The sequence below is a fragment of the Vulpes vulpes genome, chromosome 12 (genome assembly GCF_048418805.1).
Source record: "Vulpes vulpes isolate BD-2025 chromosome 12, VulVul3, whole genome shotgun sequence".
In the NCBI taxonomy this organism is placed as follows: Eukaryota; Metazoa; Chordata; class Mammalia; order Carnivora; family Canidae; genus Vulpes; species Vulpes vulpes.
The window spans coordinates 134304327-134329633 of NC_132791.1; the positions used below are offsets into that span (position 1 = coordinate 134304327).

Sequence of the window (25307 nt, forward strand, 5' to 3'; positions counted from 1 at the left end):
GGGGCCCAACCGACCATCCAGCCTCTGCCAGGGTCCCAGCCCCAAAGGGGTGCCTCTGGCCAGTTCTTAGTCCTTTGATCTTGTTTGAAGGTGAACAGAATCTGGAGATTTGGCAAAATTCTCGGATTGGAACCTACCAGTGAGATGTTCCCAGGTGCACCTCCTCGTGCACCGTGGCTCGGGGATGCTCTTCCCTGAGGGTCACAGGTGCAGGAAGTGAAAACCCCACCTCCAACGACGGCCCAAGACTGTCCTTTCCTGCCCCCAGCACTTGTCCCCTCTCACCTGTGGCAGAGGGAGAAGGGCTTTGGCACTCCTGTCATCCCCAACCCTGGTGGCCAAGGCCATGGCAGCTAGAGGACCCCACTCCCGAGGCCCCGCCAGGTGGGGTCTGGAGCAGGGCTGGGAGACTCCGCAGTCTAGCAAAACCCTCACCCAGGGGATTCTCTGGATGGGTCATCAGTTAGGGGGTAGTAAAGTCATGTGATTAAGTCCCCTGCCACCAGCGCTATAGGGATGGAGGATTAGTTACATGTCACTGGCTGAAGACACAGTGACTCTAGCCAGAGAGAGGCTGAACCCTCTATCCCAGGGTTCCTCAGGCATAGAATCTGACTCCACAGGTAGAGTAGGTAAAGGGGCTGGATCTGAGGTCAAGGGAAAGGAGGAACAGAGGAGGGATCATTGGATACGGATACGGAGGGCTAAGCTGAGGTCTATTAAGGGCTTTGGGGGCTGGAAGTGAGAACATCAGACTCCCCAGATCACCATCTGTGTCAGTAATCCTGCAATGATGAGTCACCCCCAAATCTCAGAGGTGGGAGACCCAGTGAAGGCATATTTCTCGCTCAGCTCTGCATCCAGTCCTGCTCCATCCTGGTTCATCCGAGACAGGAGCGGATGGCTGTGCCGTCTCCGCGTGGGCTTCTAGAACAGCAGAGGCAGAGAGATGGGAACTCTGGAGGGGCTCTTGCTGGCGGCTAAGTGCCCCAGCCTGGAGATGACCGCATCCCTTCTGCTCAGAGCGGCTGGCCAGAGCACATCATGACTCCCCCCATCCACGAGGGAGCCAGAGACAGAGCTTTCCCTGCGTCCAGAAGAGGAACCAGATCCCAGGGGCAGACTAGAAGGAGCAGCTGGATTCTCAAGCTTTGCAAAGTACCTACTTTTTTCCTATCCGCCCCTTGAATCTGGATATTCCTTCACCTCTGGATAGGTGACACGCTCTGAGAGGTAAGGGCAGGACGGTAGGGCCTGGCTAGGTGGGGGGCTGAGCAGATGACCCAGGGACTACTCCCTCCTTCTCCCATCCCCTGGCCTCCCAGACAGATACACATACATACATCAAAACAGAAAGAATGAAATGGGAGCCAAATGTGTTTGATTTTATTAAATTCATTGAGCTCAAGGACAGGAAAACAGGAGGGAGGGGACAGGGTGAGGGCTGGGAAGGCCAAGGAGCCTGGCCCTGAGGACTATGGCTATAAGTCCAGGTAAACTGCTCTCTGATCCTAACCCTCCCCTTAAAGACGCTGACGTCAAAGGGGACCACCGGACAGACCCAGGGCAGACGTCTGTTTTTGCCCATTTCCCAGACTCTCCCAGAAAGGGGAGTTAGACTGGTCAGTCCTAGGTTTGGAGGAAAGCAAAAACGAGGTGACCAGGTAAGAGGAAGAGTTTGGGGAAAGGGGAGAACTAGAGGGGAGAGCTCAAGAGTCCCTGTGGGGTTCCCAAATGGGAGGAGGTAGGTTTTCTTTTCTTTTTTAATATTTTATTTATTTATTCATGAGAGACACACAGAGAGAGGCAGAGACAGTCAGAGGGAGAAGCAGGCTCCCTATGGGGAGCCTGATGTAGGGCTCAATCCCAGGACCCTGGGGTCACGCCCTGAGTGGAAGGCAGATGCTCAACCACTGAGCCACCCAGGCACCCCAGGAGGTAGGTTTTCAAAGTAGAGGGAAGTGATGGGGTGATGGGGTTCCTTCCTCTCCAAGGGCCTGTTGTGCATTTGATGGGAGGCAGCGGCTTCTCAGCCCGGACACTGCTGTACTGGTCCCTCACGGCTCAGGGGCCGCCCATGTGAGGCTGGAGCCATCCTGGGAAGAAAGGTCCCCAAGTGCAGAGAAGGCTTGGGTTGACTGGGACCAAGGATGGGAGGCCTGGAGGACCCTGACAAGCTGGCCCTCTGCAAGTCCTCATGTTGGAGCCTTTCTTCCAGGGCCGTAAGAGGAGGGGGTCAAATGGAGACGCTGTTCTCGATGAGGGGAGGGTCCAGGTAGGCATAGGGCAGCTCCAGGCCCTTGTTCCGCTCCTGGATCTCCCTGGAAATCTGGGCCAAGCGGATCTGGAAGGCGGTGATGCTCCGCCGAGGGGCCTCCTCTGTGAAGTGTTCATCTGGGTAGGTGCCCAGAGGCCTCTGGGAGAAATCGGGGTGACATTCAGGATGGGATGAAGGATAATGAAGGAGCAAATTTGCCAACACTAGTCAAGGTAGCTCCAAGGGCATGATGCAGCCACAGCTACCGCAAACGCAAGCCCTCCAAACCCGCATTCCCCCACTCCAGGCTACCTGCCCGGAGCAGCCCCACCGACACCTTGACACCCCAACACCCAACACCTGACACCCAGGGAGTGCGTTGGGCAGGAATGGGACCGGGTGCCCAGAGCCCAAGGTTAGTGCTCCCTCTGCTGGTAGCCCTGGGCCTGTTCCTCAGGTCGGAGACCATTTCCGCACCTGGGCCTGAATGAAACTGGGGACCAGAACACCTGTAAAGGCCCCTCCAGGGCCTGGCCCACTGCTCTGTGAACTCAAAGCACACAAGCAAGCACTTCTGTCACACAAATCAACACGACACATTATGAAATCAACATAAATACGTTCCAGCAAATACGACCAAGGAGACACCTGCTACCCCACCGTTGCACAGAATTCAACCCCCCAAGACAATCGGGTCTGAAGGCATCTTGCCAATGCGCCCAGCACCACAGCCCCGCACCAGCTCGCCCTACAGCACAGCAAACCACTTGCACAACCACGGCCAGGATCGCAGTGAGCTTGTAGCGGATGCCATCCCGTGGCAGTACAGGGCCCTCCACGCACCCCCCCCCTCCGCCGCCCTGGGCCCCTCTCCATGATCAGCCCGCTCAACCAGCTCACCTCCGCAGTCCAGCCTCCTCCCCAACACGCGCACCTCCCATCCTCTGTACCCTTCATACGATGTAACCAATGTAACCGTTGCCAAGAACCCTGATGCTTAAAAATTCTTGGTCTCGGGGCACCTGGGTGGCTCGGTCGGTTAAAGCATTTGGCTCTTGGCTTCAGCTCAGGCCACGATCTCCAGGTTCTGAGATGGGGCCTCAAGGAGGTGCGCTCCGTGATCCCTGCGGATCCCTGAAGATTGTTTTCCTCTGCCCCTCCCCCATCTCTAAAATCAATCAGTCTTTTTATAAACACGCCTGATCTTGTTTTCCTGCCCAGGCAGAGCCCTCCAGAACAGTGCTACGTCAGGGCAGTCCGGGCACACAGTACTTTGCTGTTTGCGAGGCCTCTGCTGCTTCACCAGAAAGACAGTGTTTCCTGAAATATACTTTTTTTGAAAAGATTTTATTTATTTATTCATGAGAGACCCAGAGAGAGGCAGAGGGAAAAGCAGGCTCCCTATGGGGAGCCCGATGCAGGACTCAATCCCGAGACCCTGGGGTCACGACCTGAGCTGAACGCAGGCACTCAACCACTGAGCCACCCAGGCAACCCCTGAAATATACTTTTAATCAAAATTCAGTAGAGGGGGGCACCTGGGTGGCTCCATGGGTTAAGCCTCTGCCTTCAGCTCAGGCCTCCAACCCCGGGTCCTGGGATCAAGTCCCATGTCAGGCTGCCTGCTCAGCGAGGAATCTGCTTCTCCCTCTCCCTCCACCCCGCCCCTGCTTGCGCTCGCTCTCTTAAAGAAAAGAAAAAAAAACACCTTGGTATGGGAGCTTCATTTTACACAGAGTTTTCATTAGAAATGACTGTTCACACTTACCACACACTTCCTTCACATATTGAGATGATTACATGGTGTGTTTCTTTATTGATGTAAGAAATTACGCTGTTAGATTTCATCAGATTGAGCTGACCTCTCATTCCTCTCATTCCTAGAATAAACTAGACCTCACATGTCGGATTATTGTCTTATTAGGTAGCACTAGCCTTCGTTGGCTAATGATATATTTTTAAGATTGTTATAGCTAAGTGAAACAAGTTTGTCACTTCATTTTCTTAATTACAGCTAACGTGTTGCAAGCACTTTACGCGGACTATCACGACAGGGCAACAATCCTGTGAGACAGCTGCTCTTATCATTCCCACTTTAACAGATAAAGAAACAGGCCCTGGAGAGGCCTAATTGCATATCCAGGGTCACACAGGTGGGAAATGTGGATCTGGGACTGGAACCTTCTACGGGAGACCCACTTCTCTACTTAAGAGTACTCCTCTGCCAGGTGCTGGTACCAAGGCTCCCAGTAAAAAGATCTGGGGAGCTTCCACTTCTTTTCTAAACTTCCCAGCCATTTGAGTGACTTAGGAATCACTTGGTCCTTGAAGGTTTAATAGAATCATAGAATATCCCTTTGCAAGGAGAGGGATCAGATCTTTCACACCCTTTTCTATTTATGTGTGGTTTTCATGTCTTCTGGCATCAAAGTTTTCTTTATTGTTTTCCCAGAAAATCACCTCTTTCACCTAGATTTCCAAAGCTGTTTGTGCAAAACTACAAGTAGCATTTTCTTGTAATTTCTTCTACCTTCTCAATTATTGGCTGTTTGTCTTTCCACTCCTACCTAATGTTGCACCTCTCATTTCTCTTGATTGGGATTGTCTCTGGTTTCTTCATTTTACTGGTCTTTTCAAAGAATCAGTTGTGTGTCTTATTTACCAGATTGACATCTAATTCCTAAAACTATAGTGTAGCTTTCCAAAAAGCAGAACACAGAAACATGACAGGCTGGGTTCAAAGCCTATGTCCTAGCTCTGTAACCTTGGGCAACCTACTTAGCGTCTCTGAACCAATTTGTTTAGTTTTCTTCCCTTTAAAATACAACTACTATTTGGGGCACCTGACCCACTCCATCCGTGAAGCACATGACTCTTGATCTCAGGGTTGTGAGTCTCAGGGTCTTGATCTCCTCGTTGGGGGTAGAGATTAATTTAAAAAAATTCTTTAAAAAAATGCAAATACCATTTATTGAACAGTTGTATGCCAGGCACTATATTAAGCATTTTTTTGTATTAAGCATTTTAAATAAGTAAGCTTCTTACTTACTTTGTGTCTTAAAATAGCATACATGAGGTATCTGATTTATTTTTTTATATAATTTTATTTATTTGAGAGAGAGATTGAGAGCAAGCATGAGCAGGGTGGGGAAGGGCAGAGGGAGAAGGAGAAGCAGTCTCTCCACTGGGCAGGGAGTCTGATGTGGGGCTTGATCCCAGGACCCCGAGATCATGACCTGAGCCAAAGGTGGATGCTCAACTGATTGAGCCACCCAGGCGCCCAAGATACCTGACTTAATGAGACCCCTCACTGGCTTCTAGGTGGGAGCCCTTCACTCTCACCTCTTGCCTATCATCCCTTGCTACTGTGATATTGTGCTTTACAGTAAGGAATATACATTTGGGCTTCCTCCCATTCCTGGCACAGAGCTCCTAAAACCCTTATAATTCTGTAAGTGTTAGTGTTAAAGGCTTCTTGTTATCATAATAAGGCCCTCTCAACCACACCTGAGTTTATGTTAATAGGGTGTTCTGGAAAGCCATAAGGATGGGGGCGGTGGCCAGGAGAGCCAGCTACGTGGTTAGAGGGTTGGAACTTTCAATTCCTGCCCCCAACCTCCAGGGAGGAGAGAGGAGCTGGAGGTTGACTTCATCCCCCATGGCCAATGATTCGATCAATCACACCTAGGTAGTGAGACAGAAAAACCCTAGCAGTTTGGAGGGCTTCCAGGCTGGTGAACAGGTGGAGGTGTTGGGAGGGTGGTGCACCCAGAGACTGCATGGGAGCCCGGCATCCCCTCCCACACACCCTGCCCAGCACATCTCTGGCTGTTCCTGAGTTATGTCGTTTTATAATAAAGCAGTAATCTGGGGCATCTGGGTGGCTCAGTCGGTTAGACATCTGTCTTCAGCTCTGGTCATGACCCTGGGTCCTGGGATACAGCCCCGCATTGGGCTCCCTCCTCAGCAGGGAGTCTGTTTCTCCCTTTCCCTCTGCCTGCTGCTCCCCTTGCTTGTGCTCTCTCTCTCTCTTAAAAAAATACTAAAGTAGGGATCCCTGGGTGGCACAGCGGTTTAGCGCCTGCCTTTGGCCCAGGGCGTGATCCTGGAGACCCAGGACCGAATCCCATGTCGGGCTCCCGGTGCACGGAGCCTGCTTCTCCTTCTGCCTATGTCTCTGCCTCTCCCTCTCTGTGTGACTATCATAAATAAATAAAAGTTAAAAAAAATACTAAAGTAAACCAGTAATTTAATAAGTAAACTGGTTTTCCTGAGTTCTGTGAGCCATTATAGCAAATGACCAAAACTGATGGGGGCTGGGCAGGGGGGGGTCTTAGAAACCTCTGATTTTTAGCTGGTGGATCAGAAGCACAGGTGACAACTTGGGCTTGTGGTTGGCATTGGGAGTCAGGGGGGTAGTCTTGTGGGTCTGAGTCTGAACCCGTGGGATCTGACACTATCTGCAAGTAGAGTTAAATTATCCAATACCCAGCTCGTCCCCCACACATTCAGTGGCCAGAAGTATTGAGTGAGAGTACTGGGAACAGTCATAGAATAGACCAAAAAAACCAGCGTGCTTTCCCCTATAATGACAACAATGAATGTCTCCAAGCCCTTGGGAAATGGGACCAGGAAGGAGCAGGATCCAGGGACAAGTTCCTGGCATTCCTAGTCTATGAGATTGTAATTAAAACTTGTTAGGAAGATAACACACATCTGCATGGAACAGAGTCAAGTATGAGACATAAGGACATTCCTGTGACATCAGAGAGCTTGTGAATAAGACCAGGAGGGCAGAGGCAGGACCGATGACCCCATGTGTGAACAGAAACATTGGTAATTGGGGATCAAGGGGCCGCTCCCCTCGCCAAGCTGACCTGACAGCCTCCTTGTCTCATCTGTTCCTCCCTAGAACTGCCCCTCCCAACCATCCACAGAGGTGCCCTTGCTTAAACACAGATTTGGCCGCGTCACCCTGGGGCTTAAAGCTCGTCAATGGCTCCCCATCCTCCTCTGAATAAACACTGTGCCCACACTGAACCATTTGCAATCCTACCAACACACCAACTCACCTTCACTTTGTTGCACTTGGTTATGTCCTTCCTCTGCCTAGAAACTAACCCTGCCCTCCCTCTGCCTGCCAAGTTCCTACTTGTCCTACAGGTTTCAGCTTTGATGTCACTTGCTCCAAGAAGCCTTCCCAGGTTTGCCCAGACTCATTCAGGTTCCACAAGTCCCCATTCTCACCTCTGTTATGAGACTAAGCTCATGAGGAGAGGGTTCGTATCTGCCCACCAATGTCTGACACATTGCAAGTGCTCAAGACGTATGTGTTCATACCTAAATGATTCCTACAGCACTGTGGTACCTTTTTCATCTTCCTGTATGCCTCCTCAACCAAACCATAGGATTCCTGAAGTCAGGAAGGTCTCATTCTGCTTTATATGCCTGGTGCCCAGTGCCATGTTGACATGTAGAAGGAATCCAAAATAATGTATGTTGAATGTCTAGATGAATGGATGAGCAGTTAACAGATGAATGGTTGATGGATAATGGATGGATAGATGGGTGGGTGAGTGGGTGAATGGATGAATGGATGGACGGACAGATGGGTGGATGGATAGATGGACAGGTGGATGGATGGATGGATGGATGGATGGATGGATGGATTGGTAAACTGGTGAATTCAATAGACATTGTGCCCCAGCCACTAAGCTGGTATTTGCTTCAATGTATGCCTTTGGGGATCAACTACAGTTTCCTAAAAAAACCGAGGAACCCAAGACTAGTTCAGCAGTGGGCATAAATGGCAGCACTCAGTCCCCAAGCCCTCTCTAGAACAGCTACTGCCATTGTCACTGCCTAGGCCCTGTAAACCGTCACCCCCACCCCATCCCACATCCTGTACCCACCTGGTCTTTGGGCTCCTGGCTGACCAACCAGAAGAGGAGAAGGTTGTTACAAGTGACATTCACTTCTGGGAGGGTGTCTAGGTAACTCTTCAGGGTGGCAGTCCCCTTGGTCTGGGGTGGAGGCTGCCTCATGGATGACGGGGTGTTGGGCATCCAGGCCCCAAAGTCATGCTGTAGAGACCCCACCCCAGTTAAGTCAGCTGGCCAGAGGTGGGAGAACCAGTTCCCTCATCATCCCCCATCCTGCACCTATTGTCCCAGGTCTGGCAGTTGGAAAAGGAGAGGATGGTGGAAAGGGAAGAGTCAGAGAGGTATAGGGTAGGAAGTTCCAGATGTGGGGTAGGAGACTCACCCCTTGTCACTCCCCACCCTGTGTTCCAGGACTGGGGGGTTGCAAATCACCAACGAAGGAGCAGAGTCCAACAAGGGTCGTAGCAAAGGGTTAGCACACCACCCAGAGCCACCTGATACTCCCCCTTAACCTCGTCCCCACCGTGACAGGTCCAGGTTCTACTCCCTGCACAACACCAGCTGGAGTCACCATTACCACCCTGAACCCCGCTCCACCCCAGTTCTCATCCAATACCAGCCAGCCCTTCACTCCTTCACTCCACCCAGTCACCACCCAACCTCAGCCCCAATCCTAAACCCATCCCAACCCTGACCCACCCATGCTCTCAACCCCAACACTGGCCTCCTGTCCCATGCTGAGCCCAACCTTGCCTAGCCCCCAGGCCTGCCCTCCTACCCCCAGCGGCCTCACCTGCCCACTGTTGACAGCGGCGTGCTGGGCGGAGCAGTTGAAGATGATTGCAGTGAGGAACTTCACCAGTTCTCCTGGAGTGCACAGCCGGTGTGGGAAGCCTGGATGTGGGAGGAAGGAGAAAGGGTGTGGAGGGAGGGGACTGGATTCCTAGGGGCAGTGCGGGGCTGGGGCTTACCGCAAAGGGAGATTGGGGATGACAGGGCTGAGCATTTGGCCACCACTGTCTTTTGACTAAGATGAGGGCTGGGCTGAGGTTAGGGACGGTCATCATCAAGGTCTGTGCTCTCTGAATGGGGTCAGGATAGGAGCCAGCTGCTGGGATCCAACCAGAAAATGTCCAGCCAGAACTCGCAAGGGAGGAGCCAAATTCAAGCTGACAGTCAAGCTGGCTCTTCTCCCTGACTGCCAAGGCACTTTTATCTGCAGCCCCCGATAGCACTTAATTTATTTTAAAGATTTATTTGAGAGAATGAGAATGAAAATAGGGGTAGGAGGCAAAGGGAGAGAGAGAATTTCAAGCAGACTTCCTGATCCCAAGGATCCCGAGATCATGATCTGAGCCAAAACCAAGAGCCAGACACCCAAAAGACTGAGCTACTCAGGCAACCCAGCACCTAATGATTTAACTTTACCCCGTTCACCAAGATTTGTCCAAGTACCCAGTAGTGGAACACCCACAGCTGGGCTTTAGTGAGAGAGGTGGGTGATCAGAGTATGTTTCTCCTAAGGTCCCAGTGATGGAAGCAGAAGGGGTCCCCAAGGCCAGGCTTGGGTCAGAGTCGGGCACTGGGGCTGAGGTGCTTAGGGGAGACTCCCCAGCAGGAAGAGACAGGGCTCCCCCTCAGCTGAAGAGTCGGTGAGCTTTGGGAAAAAGATGACAGAGGAAGGCATTTTCAGGCTCAGCCCTGGGTCCTCTCCTCTGTCGATCACTCCCCTCGTCCAAATCAATGGCTCTAACCGCCTCCTGCTGGCCAACGACTCCCAAAATCACACCTCCGGCTCCTGCAGGCCCCTGAATTCTGGCAGGAAATCAATGGCTGCCACCTGACACTCCAAGTTGGGTGTCAATAAGGTCTCCCAGATGTCACATCTGCAAATCTGCAGAGCCTGATGCCTGCCTTTAAAACACAACACTCCCATCCCCATCTCTATCCAGTTGCTCAGGCCACAATCTGTGTGCTCTTTCCTCTTTTTATCTCGTACCATGCATATCGGCAAATACTTCCAGAAGCCAATCTCATCTCACCACCTCCGGGCTCCACCACCAGCCACCCAGTCTCCAATGTGTAACTCTTGCAGGGATCCAATTGCTTCCACCCTTGCCCCCAATAGCCCGTTCTTCACACGACGGCCAGAGTGACTGATCCTTTAGGAGCATAAATCTGGTCATGTCACCTCCTTGCTAAAACCACTGATCCACAGAACAAGCTCTCTCACTTCCTTCTGGTCTCTCCTCCAAACATCACCTCCCCTGAGAGGCCCCCCCAGACCGACCACCTACCTGAAATAACCCCCCTACCTCAACATGCCAATTCCTTTTCCTGAGTGCTCTATAACCAACCACCTAATACAATTGTTTGTTGATTATCTGAATCTCCCCACTGAGAATGTGAAGCTCCATTGAAGGCCGGGACTTTTGTCTGTCATATTCACTACTGAGCCCCAGCACCCAGAAAAATACGTAATATTAAGAGCCCAGTAATTATTGGTTGACTGGTGTGAATCCTAAGAAGGGAAGAAGGCAGATTGAGGCAACAGCAAGGAGAGGGAGCAGGGAGGGTAACTCACTGGAGGCGAGGTCACAGCAGTGCGACCAGCCACACAGTTTCTGGGCAGAACTTCAGAGGACTGCCAGGGCAGGGGCCCCCACAGACCTGGAGGGTGGGCAGCAAGAGGCTGGGGATGGTGAGGCCTATAGAGAAGCAGCTGCCACTGTGCAGGAGTATGAGGACCAGGACTGGGTGGTGACAGTGGGACACAAGGGGGACAATAGGAATTGGCCACCCAACTGGATTTAGGGAAACGGGAAGACAGAGGGGTACATGAGCCAAAGACGGCTTCAAGTTCAGTAGAGCAGGCCGAGAGGGCTGGAGGAAGGACTGGGCGTCTGCCAGGGAGCCTGTGTGAACTTCCTGAATGTTCCCTTTGCGGTAGATATTCTAACCTGGAGGGCTGAGATTAAAAGGCAAGGAGGTTGGACTACCTGTGGGGATTGTTCCGTAGCTCCTCTTCCTTATTCGCTCCCCTTGAAATGTGGAAGCAAAAGGCACACTGACTGAAGTTAATTAATGAGTGTGCCTTGCCATAAAATAGGAATCTGCGATAAGCCTGCACAGAGATGTCTGTCAACCTGAAGAAGGCTCTGATGTACTGAGTCAGAGACAGGTTGAATAAGGTAAGATAGGAGAGTCAGCCAACAGTAACTAGACACCCCCCTACTCCAGGTCTTAAGTAGGAAACAGCCCCAACTAGAAAAAAAAAAAAAAAACTGCCATGGGGGAGGTGCAGTCAGGATCTGGCCAGCCCAGGATTAGCACTGGGTTTGCAAAGCAGGGATGGGTCATCTTTTAAAGTTCCAAAGGAAAGGCGCCTGGGGGTGCTCAGACAATGAAGCATCTGCCTGAAGCTCAGGTCATGATCTTGGGGTCCTGGGATTGAGTCCCATGTTGGGCTCCCTACTCAGTGGGGAGACTGCTTATCCCTCTCCCCACTGCTTATGCTCTTTCTCAGATAATAAAATAAAATAAAATAAAATAAAATAAAATAAAATAAATAAAATAAAATAAAATAAAATAAATAAAATAAAATAAAATAAAATAAAATAAAATAAAATAATAAAAACCCAGAAATCACTCTTGGCATCACCAATAATAAGAAGACCTGATACTATGTGCCTCCAACTGTTATGCATCATGGAGAACACAGCATCACTTGAGAAATATTCTTGCCAAAAACATTTAACCTTTACATATCCCTTCCAGTTGACAGGAAACCATTAGATAAATTCACGGAAGGTGGGACACTGCAGAACAACTAGTCCTGGGTTTTTGATGGCAGACATCATGTGATTTAAAGAGGGGGAGGGGCCATCTGAAATTTAAAGAGACTCGTGTGGTCCTTGATTGGCTCTGGAATCCACAGGATCAATTAGGGAAATGTGGGGAAAGTGGGAAATTTGAATATACGCCACATTGGAGATTAATGTCAATTTTGTCGAGCGTGATGACAGTATCGTGGTTGTGTAGAAAAAACTTTTTTTTTTAGTTGCATACCGAGCAGTAATAAAATATGAAATATGTGTAATTTAAAAGACTTCAGCAATAAAGAAAAGCAACAGATTGATCAAATTAGCGCTTGTTGAATCTGGGTGGATCTGGGTGGGTTCATTACATTATACTCTCTACTTTTCTATGTGTTTAAAATTTGTTGTTTAAGGCGGGGGGAAGCCTCAGAACCTATTATAGGTAGGGTTGCAGTAGTTTGTTCTATTTGCAGGTGACAAGAGACCATCCCTCCTCCCTGGGTCTCCCCAGCCAGAAGCCCCTCCATGAAGCCACCTATGCACTAAGTAAGCTGAGAAGCCGCATCCCAGGCCCTGAGAGTCTCCCACCCTGGGGGCCAGGGCTGGGGGAACTGCAGGGTGGACATTTGGGCCACTTTGAGCTTTTCCTTGTCTTTCACTGCACCCAGGTATGAAGAAGGCCTGTCTACTTTTTCCAGTGTCTGGAGCCCACATAATACCATGACACGAGGGAGGAAGGCTACAAAGAGAAGCAATAGGGTATATACCCTGAGCAAGGCCAGAAGACAACTGATGGATTATAGATTTTGTGTGCTGTTCTCAAAGGTGACGATGAGACAGCTAAAATGGAAAGTTCTTCAGGGAATGGAAGGAAGGGGGATTTGCAAGTATGCAATCAGCTACTGAAGAGAAGCCAAGAAAGGATCACTCCATTATGAAAGGGTAGAGAGGAGATGGAGACCCAGGCAGGACAAGACAACGGCTGGGGTGGAGACATGACAGGGGCCTGGGAGGAGGTGGGAGGCACAGAGGACATCTCCTCCCTGGGGCCAAGGCAAGATTTTAAGGGAGGGTGGCCTGAGGCATCTGCCTGGCACTGAAGTTGAGCAAAGCAGGCTGAAGAGGGAGCCAAAGCCTCTCAGGCAGTGTCAGAAGAAGGGGGAAGAGTTAAAGCCAGGTGACAGGTGTTAATAGGGAAGAATCAGGCGGCATCAGAACCATGTCACTCATGAGGCCAAATGAAATGAAAGAGGTCAGTGGCTAGAGGGGACAAGCATGAGGAAGTATGAGAGAAGGTTCCAGAAGCCTCAACATTTGACGCTGGACATGGCTCCTACCGCATGATGGGACACAACCACAAAGCTCAGCAAGCAGCGGTGAATGGACAGACTCAAGTAAAAGTCGAGGAGGAATGAGAGGGTCACAGTGCAGTGGTTGAAAGCAAGGACTTTGGGGATGATGAGAGCTGGCTCTGGATCCTGCCTCTGCCACTTACTATCTGCAAAGCCTGTTCCTCATCTGTCAGTGGGGTTAATAATAGGATGGACTTCAAACCTTTGTCCATAAGTAAGAACTGAGTCACAAGCGAGGCCAAGGGGAGGGAGCACAGGGTCACTGGGAGCCCAAGGTCGGGGGACAGAGAGGGGGTACCTGAGCTTTCCCGGCGTAGAAATGCATGAGTAAAAATCTCACGGACCCAGGCCTGCAGCTCTGAGTCCTGCTGCACAGACGTATTGCTGGGATAATAGTAGCCCACGATTTCTGAGACAAAGCTGCAGGAAAGAGATGCTCGTGCTGAGGGGGTGACCTTGGGCTCAGGCCTGCCCTGAAATCCAAGATCCAGTGCCACTCAGGCTGGGGAGAGCCAGACAGCCAGTGTCCATTGAGAGCCCATCAGGGCCCAGTGGGAGCCCCCAGATCCAGATGGAACCCGAGGGCCCAGGTTTGGGCACCCCTGAGTCATGGGTGCTCAGGGCCTCCTTCCCACCCAGGGATCTGGGGGTGGGGAACCCCTGAGGAGAGCTGGAGGGCCCCAGCTCAAACAATTGCACCTGCCCTGATTCCTCTGGACACTCTGTCCATTCCTTCCTCCATGGGGCCCATGCACAGCCCAGCCTCTCCCCAGCCTGCAGCTACCTATCATTTCATTAAGTACCCTGACCCCAACTCTCACCCTTGGGGTGCTCCCTGCTGGGGCCTGAAGCACCTGTGACCCCCAGCACCAAGGGCCCCATGAGTACATGAGCCACACTGCCCCGTGCCCTCTTTGGGCCAGACTGGCTGCAGGAGGGGCCCAGGCCCGCACCCGGCACCTCTCAATGGCCGCCCAGATCCTCAGGCCGTCGTCCCGGTAATGGTAGTTGGGGATGGCCTGGACACCGCGGGCCCGCACGCTGTCCGGAAGGCAGAAATCCGTGTAGGTGAAGTGGGCCAGAGCAGTGCTAATGAGGTAGAGGAGGCCTTGCCTCCCGACCGAGGTGACCTGAGAACACAACACCGCTTGGCTTGGGGTCCAGAGAAGGCCAGTGACTCAGCCCAGTGGATTTTTCACTTAATCAAGAAGTCCAAGACCTCGGGCCGAACCCCCAGGGGGACCGGCTGGGGCTGCGGGGGTGGTGGCCCTACTATGTGCATAGGAGGAAATGCTTGGGTATTTGGTAACCAAAAGAAAGCAGTGATGCGGGGTGGGGGGTGGGAGTGGGAGACGCGAGAGCTTACTGGGCGCAGGGCGGGCCGGGGGCTGTGACCGAGGGGGTCTGTGACCGAGGGGGTCTGTGACCGAGGGGGTCTGTGACCGAGGGGGGCTGCCCTGCCCACCTCCTGGAGACCTTGGAAGCTGGGCCCGAGGGGGCGGGGCCCGGGCTTATGGGCGGGGCGAGGAGGGGACCGGCGCGGAGAGGCGGGGCTTGTGGGCAGGGTCTGGCGGGGACCGTGGAACGGGATTGGAGGCCGGAGATGTTTGTGGGCGGGGAAAAGCTGCCTCGGACGGGCTGCTTCGGCGATGGGGCGGGGCTTCAGAGACGGGGGCCGCACCTTGTCCACTAGGCCCTCGGGGTTGAGCAGCGTGGCCCGCGCGATGGTGTTCACCTGCAGCGTGTAGCGAGTGTGGGGGAGCAGGAGCTGCGAGCGGGATGAGGGCACAGGGGCCGAAGGTCAGGGCGGCAGGCCGAGCTGGCCCGTCCCTTCTGGGCCCGCCTGGGGTGAGGGGGATCCCACACAGACCTTGTAGACTGGATGACAAAGCGGCAACTGACGCAGCGTGGCCATGGCGAAGGCCTCGCACAGCAAATGCGTGCACAAAAAGTGCGTGTTGTTCTCGTGCACCAGGAACTCCGAGTTGCGCACCCACGTCTTGGCCAGCAGCCAGTCCCAGTAGGAGTCAGTGGGCAGGAAGATGGGGCTGGCGGGCCCGGGGGTCTGGCTGAGCTGCGCCCAGGAATAAGAACGGGGTGAGGCTCGAGGCTGCTAGTGTGCCTGCTGGGCCCGCCTCCGGAATCCCGCCCAGGTCTCACCTGGATGGCCAAGGGCACCAGCGCCCCCTGCGGGTTGAGCCACAACAGGCAGAGCGGGGCGGCCACGTACTGCGGGCGTCCGTTGAGGCAGTGGACCGGGGCCTCCGCCAGGATCCAATAGTCGGCTAGGAAGATGTTCCCCCTCTGCGGAAGGCACACCGGCCCTCTGACCCGCGCTGCGCGCCCCCTCGTTTCCCCGCCCACTCGCACCCTAGCCGGGGCCTCAATAATGCGCACTCATGGCCCGAGGCCCGTACCCCACCCTCCGCAGAACTATCGGAATGAGGTCCAGCTGAGTCCCGCGTTGCACAACCTTGCGCCTGGATAAGCTGGCATCCTCTCCCGGTCCCCCCTTACCTGGTCCTTCCTGCCCTCTCAACGCAGTGACCCTGTCGGTCTATCCAACAACAGGAAAATGGCCCCACACTGAGAATTGACTGTCACATCTCCAGCCTTCTGGAGGATACCTGAGGGCTTGGCTGCCCCAGAGAGACTGAGCATCATCTTTTCCCACATCCTCCGAGCTCCTAATCTCCATGACAGTTCCTCTTATATCTAGTGGCACTGCCTTCCACTGCCCTAAAATAGCTCCCCCCCCACCCCGCCCCAAGATTTCACCTATTTATTCATGAGAGACACAGAGAGTCAGAGACACAGGCAGAGGGAGAAGCAGGCGCCTGGCAGGGAGCCGGATATGGGACTCGATCCCAGGACCCCTCATACCACTCACCAAGCCTCACCTCTGGCTCCCAGTCATGCTCACTGTCCCCACCCCCCACCCCCCCCCACCCCCCGCTCTCATCCCACCTGCTCCAATTCAAATGTGCAAGGGGCCGCCCAGAGGATGAGGCCTGCAGGCTGGATGCAGCCCCAGCCATCCCACTCCTACCCTCCACACCCAACCCTTGTCCATAATGCCCCTGACCTACCTCTAGTTCTGTCTGCAGACAGGTGTTGGGTCCCAGCAAGGGGGCTACCATGTCATTGGTGACAGGCAGCTTGCTGGGCAAGCTGGAGAGGCAGTGGAGCATGACGGGATTGACGCCATTCAAGTACTGGTACCCAAAGAAGGAGTCCTCACACCAGTGCTCTGTAACATACTCTAGGGGGGGCAAGAGAGGGCACTGTTCGGTCTGGAAAGTTCTCCCCTAGAGCCTGCTCGAGTCCAGCCCTTTGCTCACTATGGTTTAGGCTTTCCTCACAGCAACCCTATGAGGTAGGGGTAGCCTGGCCCCAAAGGGGCCCTGATCGGGATCAGAACTCCCTAAAGGACCCCTGGCCATCTCCCAGGGAAGCAGAGTGTCTCTCTGTCCTCATTCCCCTATTCTTGTCCCGTCCCAGAGAAAGGGGAGGTGACATGAGCTCCCAAGGGGAATATGTGAGGTTGCCACCCATGGAACCAGGACCCCCACCCACTGGGATCCTGCAGTCTCCCTGAGGGGGCTGGGAGAGGGTCCCCTTCCCAGAATGGGGCAGAGGGCTCTGAACATGGGGTCAGGAGGAGACTGGACATCTGCCTGGCTCTGCACACCTGAAGTGACTGTCTTGTGGCACCAGAAGATATTCCGGATGTCATCCAGCTTCTTCCAGGAGCCCTTGCGGTCCAGCAGCCCACGGAGCTTCATGCCCAGGGACCTGAGGGCAAGGGGAAGCGAGGGTGTGGCCTGGAGCTACAGGGGCACTGTGCCCCCTGCCTAGAGGCCTGCAGGGACCTGACAAGGTCACCGTCCAGAATAGAGGCACCTAACAAGGGTGAGAAAAGTCTAGTGGCCCACTGAGGCTTCGTAGGGTGGACTTCACACATATACGTGCCACTTGTGGCAGACAGGTCACCTTCATGGGTGCTTTGGCCTTTTCCCCAAGCTCCTGTCTTGTTGCCGACCATCACTGGCTCCTGGCTGGCTGGTGCCCCACCTGGTGTGTATCTTCCACAAAACGCTCTTCACTCCCTGTGTTACACTGTGAATCCCATGTACTCCTACCACCTGGGATGACACAGTATACTATGGGCCCCTTAGGGCCAGGACTGGCCCCGGATGCCCTAACATACTGGTTCATAATAATCACTCACTGACTGCATCAAGTCAAATGGAAGGGAATGCAACATCTAATAGGTGGGTGTGTGGCAAGTGGTGGGCAGGTGTGCTCAGGTGCCCTGAAGGGTGGGGGTGCCATGACCTGACAAGCCCAGGGACAACTTCCTGAGTGTCCACTGAGTTGCCGGCCCCTCAGTTCACAGCATTTGTTGAGCACCTGCCCAGTAAGGCCCCAAAGTCGAGGAGAAAGGGGCAGGAGACTGGTGTTAAAGCAGAGAGCAAGGAGGGGCCCCTGGGTGGCTCAGTGGGTTAGGCATCTGCCTTTAGCTCAGGTCATGATTTCAGGGTCCTGGGACCAAGGCCCGTGTTGGTCTCCCTGCTTGTTGGGGAGTCTGCTTCTCCCTCTCCCTCTACCCCTACCCCTCACTCATGCTATCTCTCTCAAAGAAATAAATAAGATCTTAAAAAAAAAAAAAAAAAAAGGCAGAGACAAAGGAGAAGAAAGATAATGTCTTCCTTTTCCAAGGGTTTGGTGCAACTGTCCTTCAGAACACCCTGCCATTGCCCACATGGAAGCTCAGCTACCAGCCCTCCTCTCTGAATCCCTGATGGCTGCCCAATGCCAGCTCCCTCAGCTCACGGGCCCTTCTCTGAGCCCCTCGCAGGCTGTCCTAGTGGCCTTTCGGGCCTTCCCTGGCCTAGACCCACATGTCCATCTGGGGACCGGCTCAGCCGATCCTGGTCCCTCAGCCCTGCCAGGGCCTCGCACGGGTCCTTGCCCTGAAGCCCCGAGCCACCTGCAACTGCCTTGCACTCCAGCCCAGACACCCCCCAGCTCCCTGCTCACCCCACCTCTGCACCTCCCACTAGTCCTTCTCCCAAAGAATCAGTTCGGCACAGAAGCCCCGAGGATGAGGATCCAGCCCCTTGCCCTCGACTCCGCCGGGCCTTCTAATGCAGCTACTGCACCGGTGGCCAGGTGAGCCTCTCTGTCCTCCGGCCGAACCAACCTGGCTTTGCCCAGGACCCACCCACTTTCTCCTCACTTGTCCTCTCCATGGCCCAAAGCCTGTTTCCATCCCACCCGCCTCCCCGGAAGCCACCTCCTGGCCCCGGCTCACCCCTGCTGACACTGGTCAGGAGTGTGGACTGTACCCCTCCACCAAGTCACACTCAGAGCCTCAGCTATGGACTCAGTCTGCTCACGGCCCCACCGGGTCCTAACTAACTGTGCCACATGTCTCCCTGGGGACACGGAGCTCCTCGAGGTGGAAGATGACATCCTAATGCTCAGTCACATCTGCTCAGAGATTGTTTGGTACTTGGTGTCATCTGGCTTACTCTCCCCTAGACCAAGGAGGTAGGCACAGCTATTACCATCATTTACAAATGAGGGAACTGCTTAGAGGCTGTGGATGAAGGTCACACAGCTGGAAAGTGTGGGTGCTAGGATGCGAAGGCGATGTGGTCTGACTTCACCTCCTTATGGCTTCAGAGCCAGGCCTCCCCGTCCTGTCCCCCATCCTGCTCCCGTCCTGCTCCCTGTCCTACCCACCTATGCGCCTAGGACCAACCTCTGCACTGAGAAGGCACTCAGCTCATTTCATAGATTCAAGGAATAGAGAGAGAAGTGATGACAAAGGAGCAAAGAGGAGGTGATGGGGAGATAGAGAATGGGGGAGACTGGGGACAGAGATGGGGGATGGAGGACAGAGAGGGGGAATGAGGCAGAGAATGGGACATGGGGGCAGAGGGGGGAGATAGGGACAGAGAGAGGGACATGGGGGACAGAGGGGAGGACATGGGGGGCACAGACGGGGACACAGGTGACAGAGAGGAGGAGACAGGGAGACAGAGGGGGGATATGCATGGCAAGGTGGAGGCGAAGGGACAGTGACAGGAGTGCAGGGAGGGCAGTGGCCTCACGCAGGGATGGCGTTGAAGAGCAGGGAGGCCGTCTTGGTTGCCGAGTAGCGAATATTGGGCTCCATGTGCAGCAGGGATGGGAGGTCAATTTTCATGGGGAAGCCAGGCAGGTAGCGATTCCCGCTGCTGTGGAGGGCGGCGGGGGAGGCAGAAAGACGGACACTGGTCAGGGGAACCTGCAGCCCGCTCCCCTCATTCCTGCCCTGGGCCCTCCCTTGGCTCCAGACTCCACCCGACCCTGTCCGCCTGAAGCCACCTCCCCACCAGACCCTCGGGGTCACCCGGCCCCTGCTGCCCTTGCCTCTTGGATTTATTTCCCTGCACCATCCTCTTTCCTGGCCTCCCGGCCCCATGGTCCCAACCTTGGTCCCCAGCCTGGGCCCCCCTTCACCTGTCCCCTTGGTCCACCCGAGGTGTCATCTTGGTCAAGGCAAATTTCTTGTCTGTCTCCATCTCCTCAAAGCTGCTGACGTCTATAATGCCAGGGAAGCCAGGGGCATAGACTTTCCAGCTTTCAGGGGAGAAAGGTCAGGGGTGGCTAGTCAAATTCAGGGTACTAATAGACTTTAGCTTTTAAAGATGTGACTTTGGGACACCTGGGGTTCTCAGTCTGTTAAATGTCTGCCTTTGGCTCAGGTGACACATGGTCCCAAGGTCCTGGGATCCAGTCCTGCTTCGGGCTCCCTGCTCATCAGGGAGCCTGCTTCTCCCTCTCCTCCTCCTCACTGTCTCTGTCTCTCTCTCCCAAATAAATAAAGACATGACTTTAAATTAAAACTCTCAGAAACCCCCACTTTCTGGGTAGGTGACAAAGAATTGGAATCTTCTCCCTGAAGGCATCAGGCTTCAGATCAGGGTAGCATTTGAGGATGACTAAACCTGAGTTAGGTTTGCGTTGAGATTAAGACCATGGCTGGTTTTCGGGGTGAGAGGTGAGGCTGGGGCTGAGACTGGCCAACACCAGGGTCATATCTGACATCCAGGAGATATCAAGAGCATTATTGAGGGAGGTGGGGGTAGAGTGTGGAGTCACGGATGGTATAGGGACAACTATCAGTACTGGTGTTCTGGGTCTAGATTTAACCTTAGATGGAAGTTAAGTTGACGCGAGGATTCCGATTGGAGCCAGGCCCCCAAGGCTGGATCTGAGGTCAAAGTTAGTAACAGTCTCATTGAGGCTGAAGTTAGAATAAAGATGGGAAAAGGAGTCAGGTTAGGCTATCCTCACCGGTAACAGTCCTGTCGGCCCCGGAGTTCCCGAGTCCTGTGATCCAGAAGGAGGGGAAGGGAGTCCTGACAAATCGTTTTCGCTGCAGGGAATGAAAATTATTCATCATACAGGTCTCTTTTCAAACGCCACCACCTCCAGCAGAGCTGGCCTGAGCGCCCTAACTCTTGAACCCAATTACTCAGTGACATCGATACCCCGTGCCCTCAAGAGTATTCATCAGCAGAAGTGACTCAAGACAACCTTACCCCCAAAGTTGTAACAGCTGTCCCAATTGTTTGTATGTTTGTCTCATTCCCAAGACTCTTTCGGGGCAGAAATTGCAGTCATTTTGTGTCTTCCCAGCACCTAGCATGCCACCCCGGCCCTGTGCACATAACGTGCACTTGACAAATGATGAATGAACATTTTTGGGGAAGTGGTGGATGGATGGACATGTTATGATGATAGGTGGGGATTCCGAGGTCTGTGAAGAACTCGCTAGGGGGTGAGTGACCATCACTCACCTCATCTCGACCTAAGATATCACCTCTCATCCCAAAGACTCATGTCAATGCTTAGACCAGCCCTGGTCGTGCCTCTGGGGATCAGAGGGCTTAGAAGCCGAGGGAGTCCAGACACCAAAGGAGCTGGATTCAGTGTCCTTGAAAGCCCCCAGCCCCCACACACAGCGGCAAGAGGAAATCCTAACAGCACCTCACAGGGACAGGGACATCTGCCACACCAGGAAAGACAATAGTAGTCGGCAGAGCCTTCCCAGCTCAATTCTTTCAATATTCAGGGCTTCTGCACCTCTTGGCACCCAGTTACTCTGCCTGCAGGTTAAGTCCACTCTGGATGCTAGAAGGATTCACTCGGAGTGCAGAGGGAGTCAGCCCAAAGCAAACCATGTGTGTCTGTGTCTGTGTGTGTATCTGTGGCTGTGTGTAGTGTGAGTGGATGAGAGTGCATGTCTGGTCTCTAGAGGGGTATATACGGCCCAGAAATTCCCTGCATTTCAGAGCTTTAGAGGCTTACTTTGGCTCAGAAAGCATCTACTGGGGACTCCAAGGTGCAGCTACCCTAACCCCACCCCTGTCCCCACAGCCTGGGCTCCAGGAGGCCCCTCGCCCTGACCCCCGTGGATGCTGTCCACCACATAGGCCAGCCGCTGCCTCTGGCCCACCTGTTCCTGGGCGCAGCTCTAGGGTGCAGTAGCCCTCAATCCACTGATAGCACGGGAAGTGGGAACAGGTGCCATCGGGGGCAGTGACACGGACACAGCTGCAATACCATGAGTCCTTGGGGAAGAAGGCATAGCGTTCCTTGTGTAGACGCAGCAGCAAGAGCTCGCCCAGCTCCGCGGAGCAGCACACCTTGTACTTCTGCACCTGAGAGGACCAAACAGCCAGCAGGTGAGAGGCAAGGACCTGCGGGGACCTTCTGACACCTTGCAAGGAGCATCTACGCCCCCACCTGTCCTGGCATATAAACCTGAGCTGCCACTCACCCAAGCATGCCCGTGTGCGAGTTAGGAAAAGGCGACCAATGGAACAGAATAGAGAATCCAGAAGTGGACCCTCAACTTTATGGTCAACTAATATTCGATAAAGGAGGAAAGACTATCCACTAGAAGAAAGACAGTCTCTTCAATAAATGGTGCTGGGAAAATTGGACATCCACATGCAGAAGAATGAAACTAGACCACTCTCTAGCACCATACACAAATATAAACTCAAAATGGATGAAAGATCTAAATGTGAGACAAGATTCCATCAAAATCCTAGCAGAGAACACAGGCAACACCCTTTTTGAACTTGGCCACAGCAACTTCTTGCAAGATACATCCACGAAGGCAAGGGAAACAAAAGCAAAAAGGAATTATTGGGACTTCATCAAGATCAAAAGCTTCTGCACAGCAAAAGAAGCAGTCAACAAAACTAAAAGACAACCTACAGAATGGGGGAAGAGATTTGCAAATGACATATCAGATAAAGGGCTAGTATCCAAGATCTATAAAGAACTTATTAAACTCAACAGCAAAGAAACAAACAATCCAATCATGAAATGGGCAAAAAACATGAAGAGAAATCTCACAGAGGAAGACACAGACATGGCAACAAGCACATGAGAAAATGCTCCACATCACGTGCCATCAGGGAAATACAAATCCAAACCACAATGAGATCCCACCTCACACCAGTGAGAATGGGGAACATTAACAATACAGGAAACAACAAATGTTGGAGAGGATGTGTGTAGTGTGAGTGGATGAGAGTGCATGTCTGGTCTCTAGAGGGGTATATACGGCCCAGAAATTCCTTGCATTTCAGAGCTTTAGAGGCTTACTTTGGCTCAGAAAGCATCTACTGGGGATTCTAAGGTGCAGCAACCCTAACCCCACCCCTGTCCCCACAGCCTGGGCTCCAGGAGGCCCCTCGCCCTGACCCCCGTGGATGCTGTCCACCACATAGGCCAGCCGCTGCCTCTGGCCCATCTGTTCCTGGGTGCAGCTCTAGGGTGCAGTAGCCCTCAATCCTCTTGCACTGCTGGTGGGAATGTGAACTGGTGCAGCCACTCTGGAAAACTGTGTGGAGGTTCCTCAAAGAGTTAAAAATAGACCTGGCCTACCACCCAGCAATTGCACTGCTGGGGATTTAACCCAAGGATACAGATGCAGTGAAACGCCGGGACACTTGCACCCCGATGTTTATAGCAGCAATGTCCACAATAGCCAAACTGTGGAAGGAGCCTCTGTGTCCATCAAAAGATGAATGGATAAAGAAGATGTGGTCTATGTATACAATGGAATATTCCTCAGCCGTTAGAAACAACAAATACCCACCATTTGCTTCAATGTGGATGGAACTGGAGGGTATTATGCTGAGTGAAGTAAGTCAATCGGAGAAGGACAAACATTATATGGTCTCATCCATTTGGGGAATACAAAAAATAGTGAAAGGGGTTAAAGGGGAAAGGAGAGAAAATGAGTGGGAAATATCAGAGAGGGTGACAGAACATGAGAGGCTCCTAACTCTAGGAAACGAACAAGGCATGGTGGAAAGGGAGGTGGGCGGGGGGTTGGGGTGACTGGGTGAAGGGGGGCACTTGATAGGATGAGCACTGGGTGTTATGCTATATGTTGGCAGATCAAACTCCAATAAAAGAAAATATACAAAAAAAAAAAAAGAAAAGAAAAGAAAAAGAAAGAAAGGAAGGAAGGAAGGAAAAGGCTCCCCTCCGTCCAGGCAGAAGCAGCCCGGCTCCTGGAGGCATGCTGTGTGAGCAGAGTGGATTCCGGATCGCCCAGCCTCCTTGGCCCCCAAGCCCTTGTACAGGCCCCCAGCACATGATCCTGGGGCCTGGCAGGGAGGCAAGCAGGTCCCCTCCAGAGAAGAGAGAGCAAGCGACTTGCCCAGAGCCCACCTTCAGTTACGAGGTGGGGGAGCCAGGAAGCAGGCAAAATTCTTGCAACCCCCCCCTGCCCAGGGCTCCTTCCTGGCAGTCCTGCCTGGGTAGAAGGTGTCAACAACCCCAGCAAAGCCAGAGACCAGGATAGGATGGTGAGGAGCTCAGGACGGGCTCCCTGAGTTCTGCAAGGTGGGAGGAAGGCCTGGGGGAATGACCCTCCCCTCTGACAGGGTCCCCTGCTGGCCCTGACCCTGCTGGTCCCTCCTCCCTCTCCTCCATACTTACAGATCCAGGGGCGAAGTCCCTGCCCAGGCGATCCAGCAGCTGTTTAGGGCTCTGGCCACAGGTGCCCACCAGAGTGACAGAGATGTTGTCCAGTGTCCCCGCCATCAGGTAGGGACCCGTGGTCACACACACGCGGTACACAGCCATGGTGGGGAGGAGGGAGGGAGGGATGCCCCAGAACAAGCGGTGGCCACAGCAGCAGGGGGCCTGGGAGGAGGTGAGCGTAGAGAGGGCAAAGCGGGGCTGAGCGGTGGCTGCGGATCCGCTGAGTGGGGGGTTGGGGCAGGGACGTGGGGCCACCGCGGGAAGGCCCAGCTCTCTCTGGGATGCTCTGGGGCTCACTCACCTCTCTCCCTCGAAGCTCCCAGTCTCTGTCCTGGCTCACTGCCGGCTCCCTCTCTCCACCCTAATAGTTGTTTGTTTGCCTCTGGCACAGCCGGTCTCTCTGGCTGGCAGGACAGGGCTCACCCAGATGGATATCAGGAGCCCAGTCCCACTGGGGAGGGAGGGACCAGAGGCTGGGAGCGAGGCGAGGAGCAGGTGACACCTGTATGAGTGGGACCCTGCCCTGCTCTCGGTCAGGGGCTCACCGATACGCTGGGGCCTCAGTCTGCCCCGTCACCAACTTATCCCAAGACCCCTTCCCCCTCTCAGCCGGGCCTGGGCACGGGGCACCCGCATTCCCTACTTGCAAGTCATCCACGTGAGTCAGGCTTTGCAAGTGAGCCATCCTTGGGATAAACGGCGCGTGACCAGGCGAGTGCCCTGGGGGCACCGTGCAGAGGAGTCAGACAGCTCTCCCGTCGCTCCCACCGCGCACCACCGTCCCCAAGCGGCGCCCGCCCCCGGGCCCCCGCGCCGCCCGTCCGATCTCGGTCCCTCCTTGGGGTGGGGCCGGCCAGGGCCCCAAAGTGCGCCCGGAGCTCCCGGCTCCTGAAGGCTCCCGCGCGGCTTGCAGGGCGGGGGTGGGTGC

The 25307-nt window shown here is 53.8% G+C and overlaps 1 protein-coding gene across 3 annotated transcripts; it reads right to left on the reverse strand.

The window, feature by feature from the left end:
• Positions 1-1364: 1364 nt before the first annotated feature.
• Positions 1365-25278, reverse strand: ALOXE3 (arachidonate epidermal lipoxygenase 3). 3 transcript variants are annotated; one of them, XM_026005442.2, is made up of 16 exons: positions 25023-25278; positions 24335-24541; positions 21825-22029; positions 20660-20741; positions 19823-19942; positions 19432-19557; positions 17001-17104; positions 16399-16571; positions 15470-15613; positions 15180-15383; positions 14991-15077; positions 14270-14439; positions 13608-13729; positions 8933-9033; positions 8170-8340; positions 1365-2416 (listed from the first exon to the last, which is right to left on the reverse strand). In XM_026005442.2, the coding sequence occupies exons 1-16, from the start codon at positions 25062-25064 to the stop codon at positions 2237-2239; spliced, it is 2238 nt and encodes a 745-aa protein (XP_025861227.1). In that variant the 5' UTR covers positions 25065-25278; the 3' UTR covers positions 1365-2236. The 3 variants fall into 3 exon arrangements, with proteins under 3 accessions (XP_025861227.1, XP_025861228.1, XP_072586311.1); XM_026005443.2 differs by having other exon boundaries at positions 24681-25219; XM_072730210.1 differs by having other exon boundaries at positions 21825-21939; positions 25023-25175.
• Positions 25279-25307: the final 29 nt, after the last annotated feature.

Bases quoted from the DNA above. Each gene is read 5' to 3' on its own strand.
- ALOXE3 (XM_026005442.2), bottom strand. From the start codon at position 25,064: ATGGCTCACTTGCAAAGCCTGACTCACGTGGATGACTTGCAA. The intron at 16,572-17,000 runs GTGTGCAGAGCC...TGCCCCCCCTAG, and splicing joins CCACAAGACAGTCACTTCAG to AGTATGTTACAGAGCACTGG. The intron at 15,384-15,469 runs GTGAGACCTGGG...TCCTGGGCGCAG, and splicing joins TGGTGCCCTTGGCCATCCAG to CTCAGCCAGACCCCCGGGCC.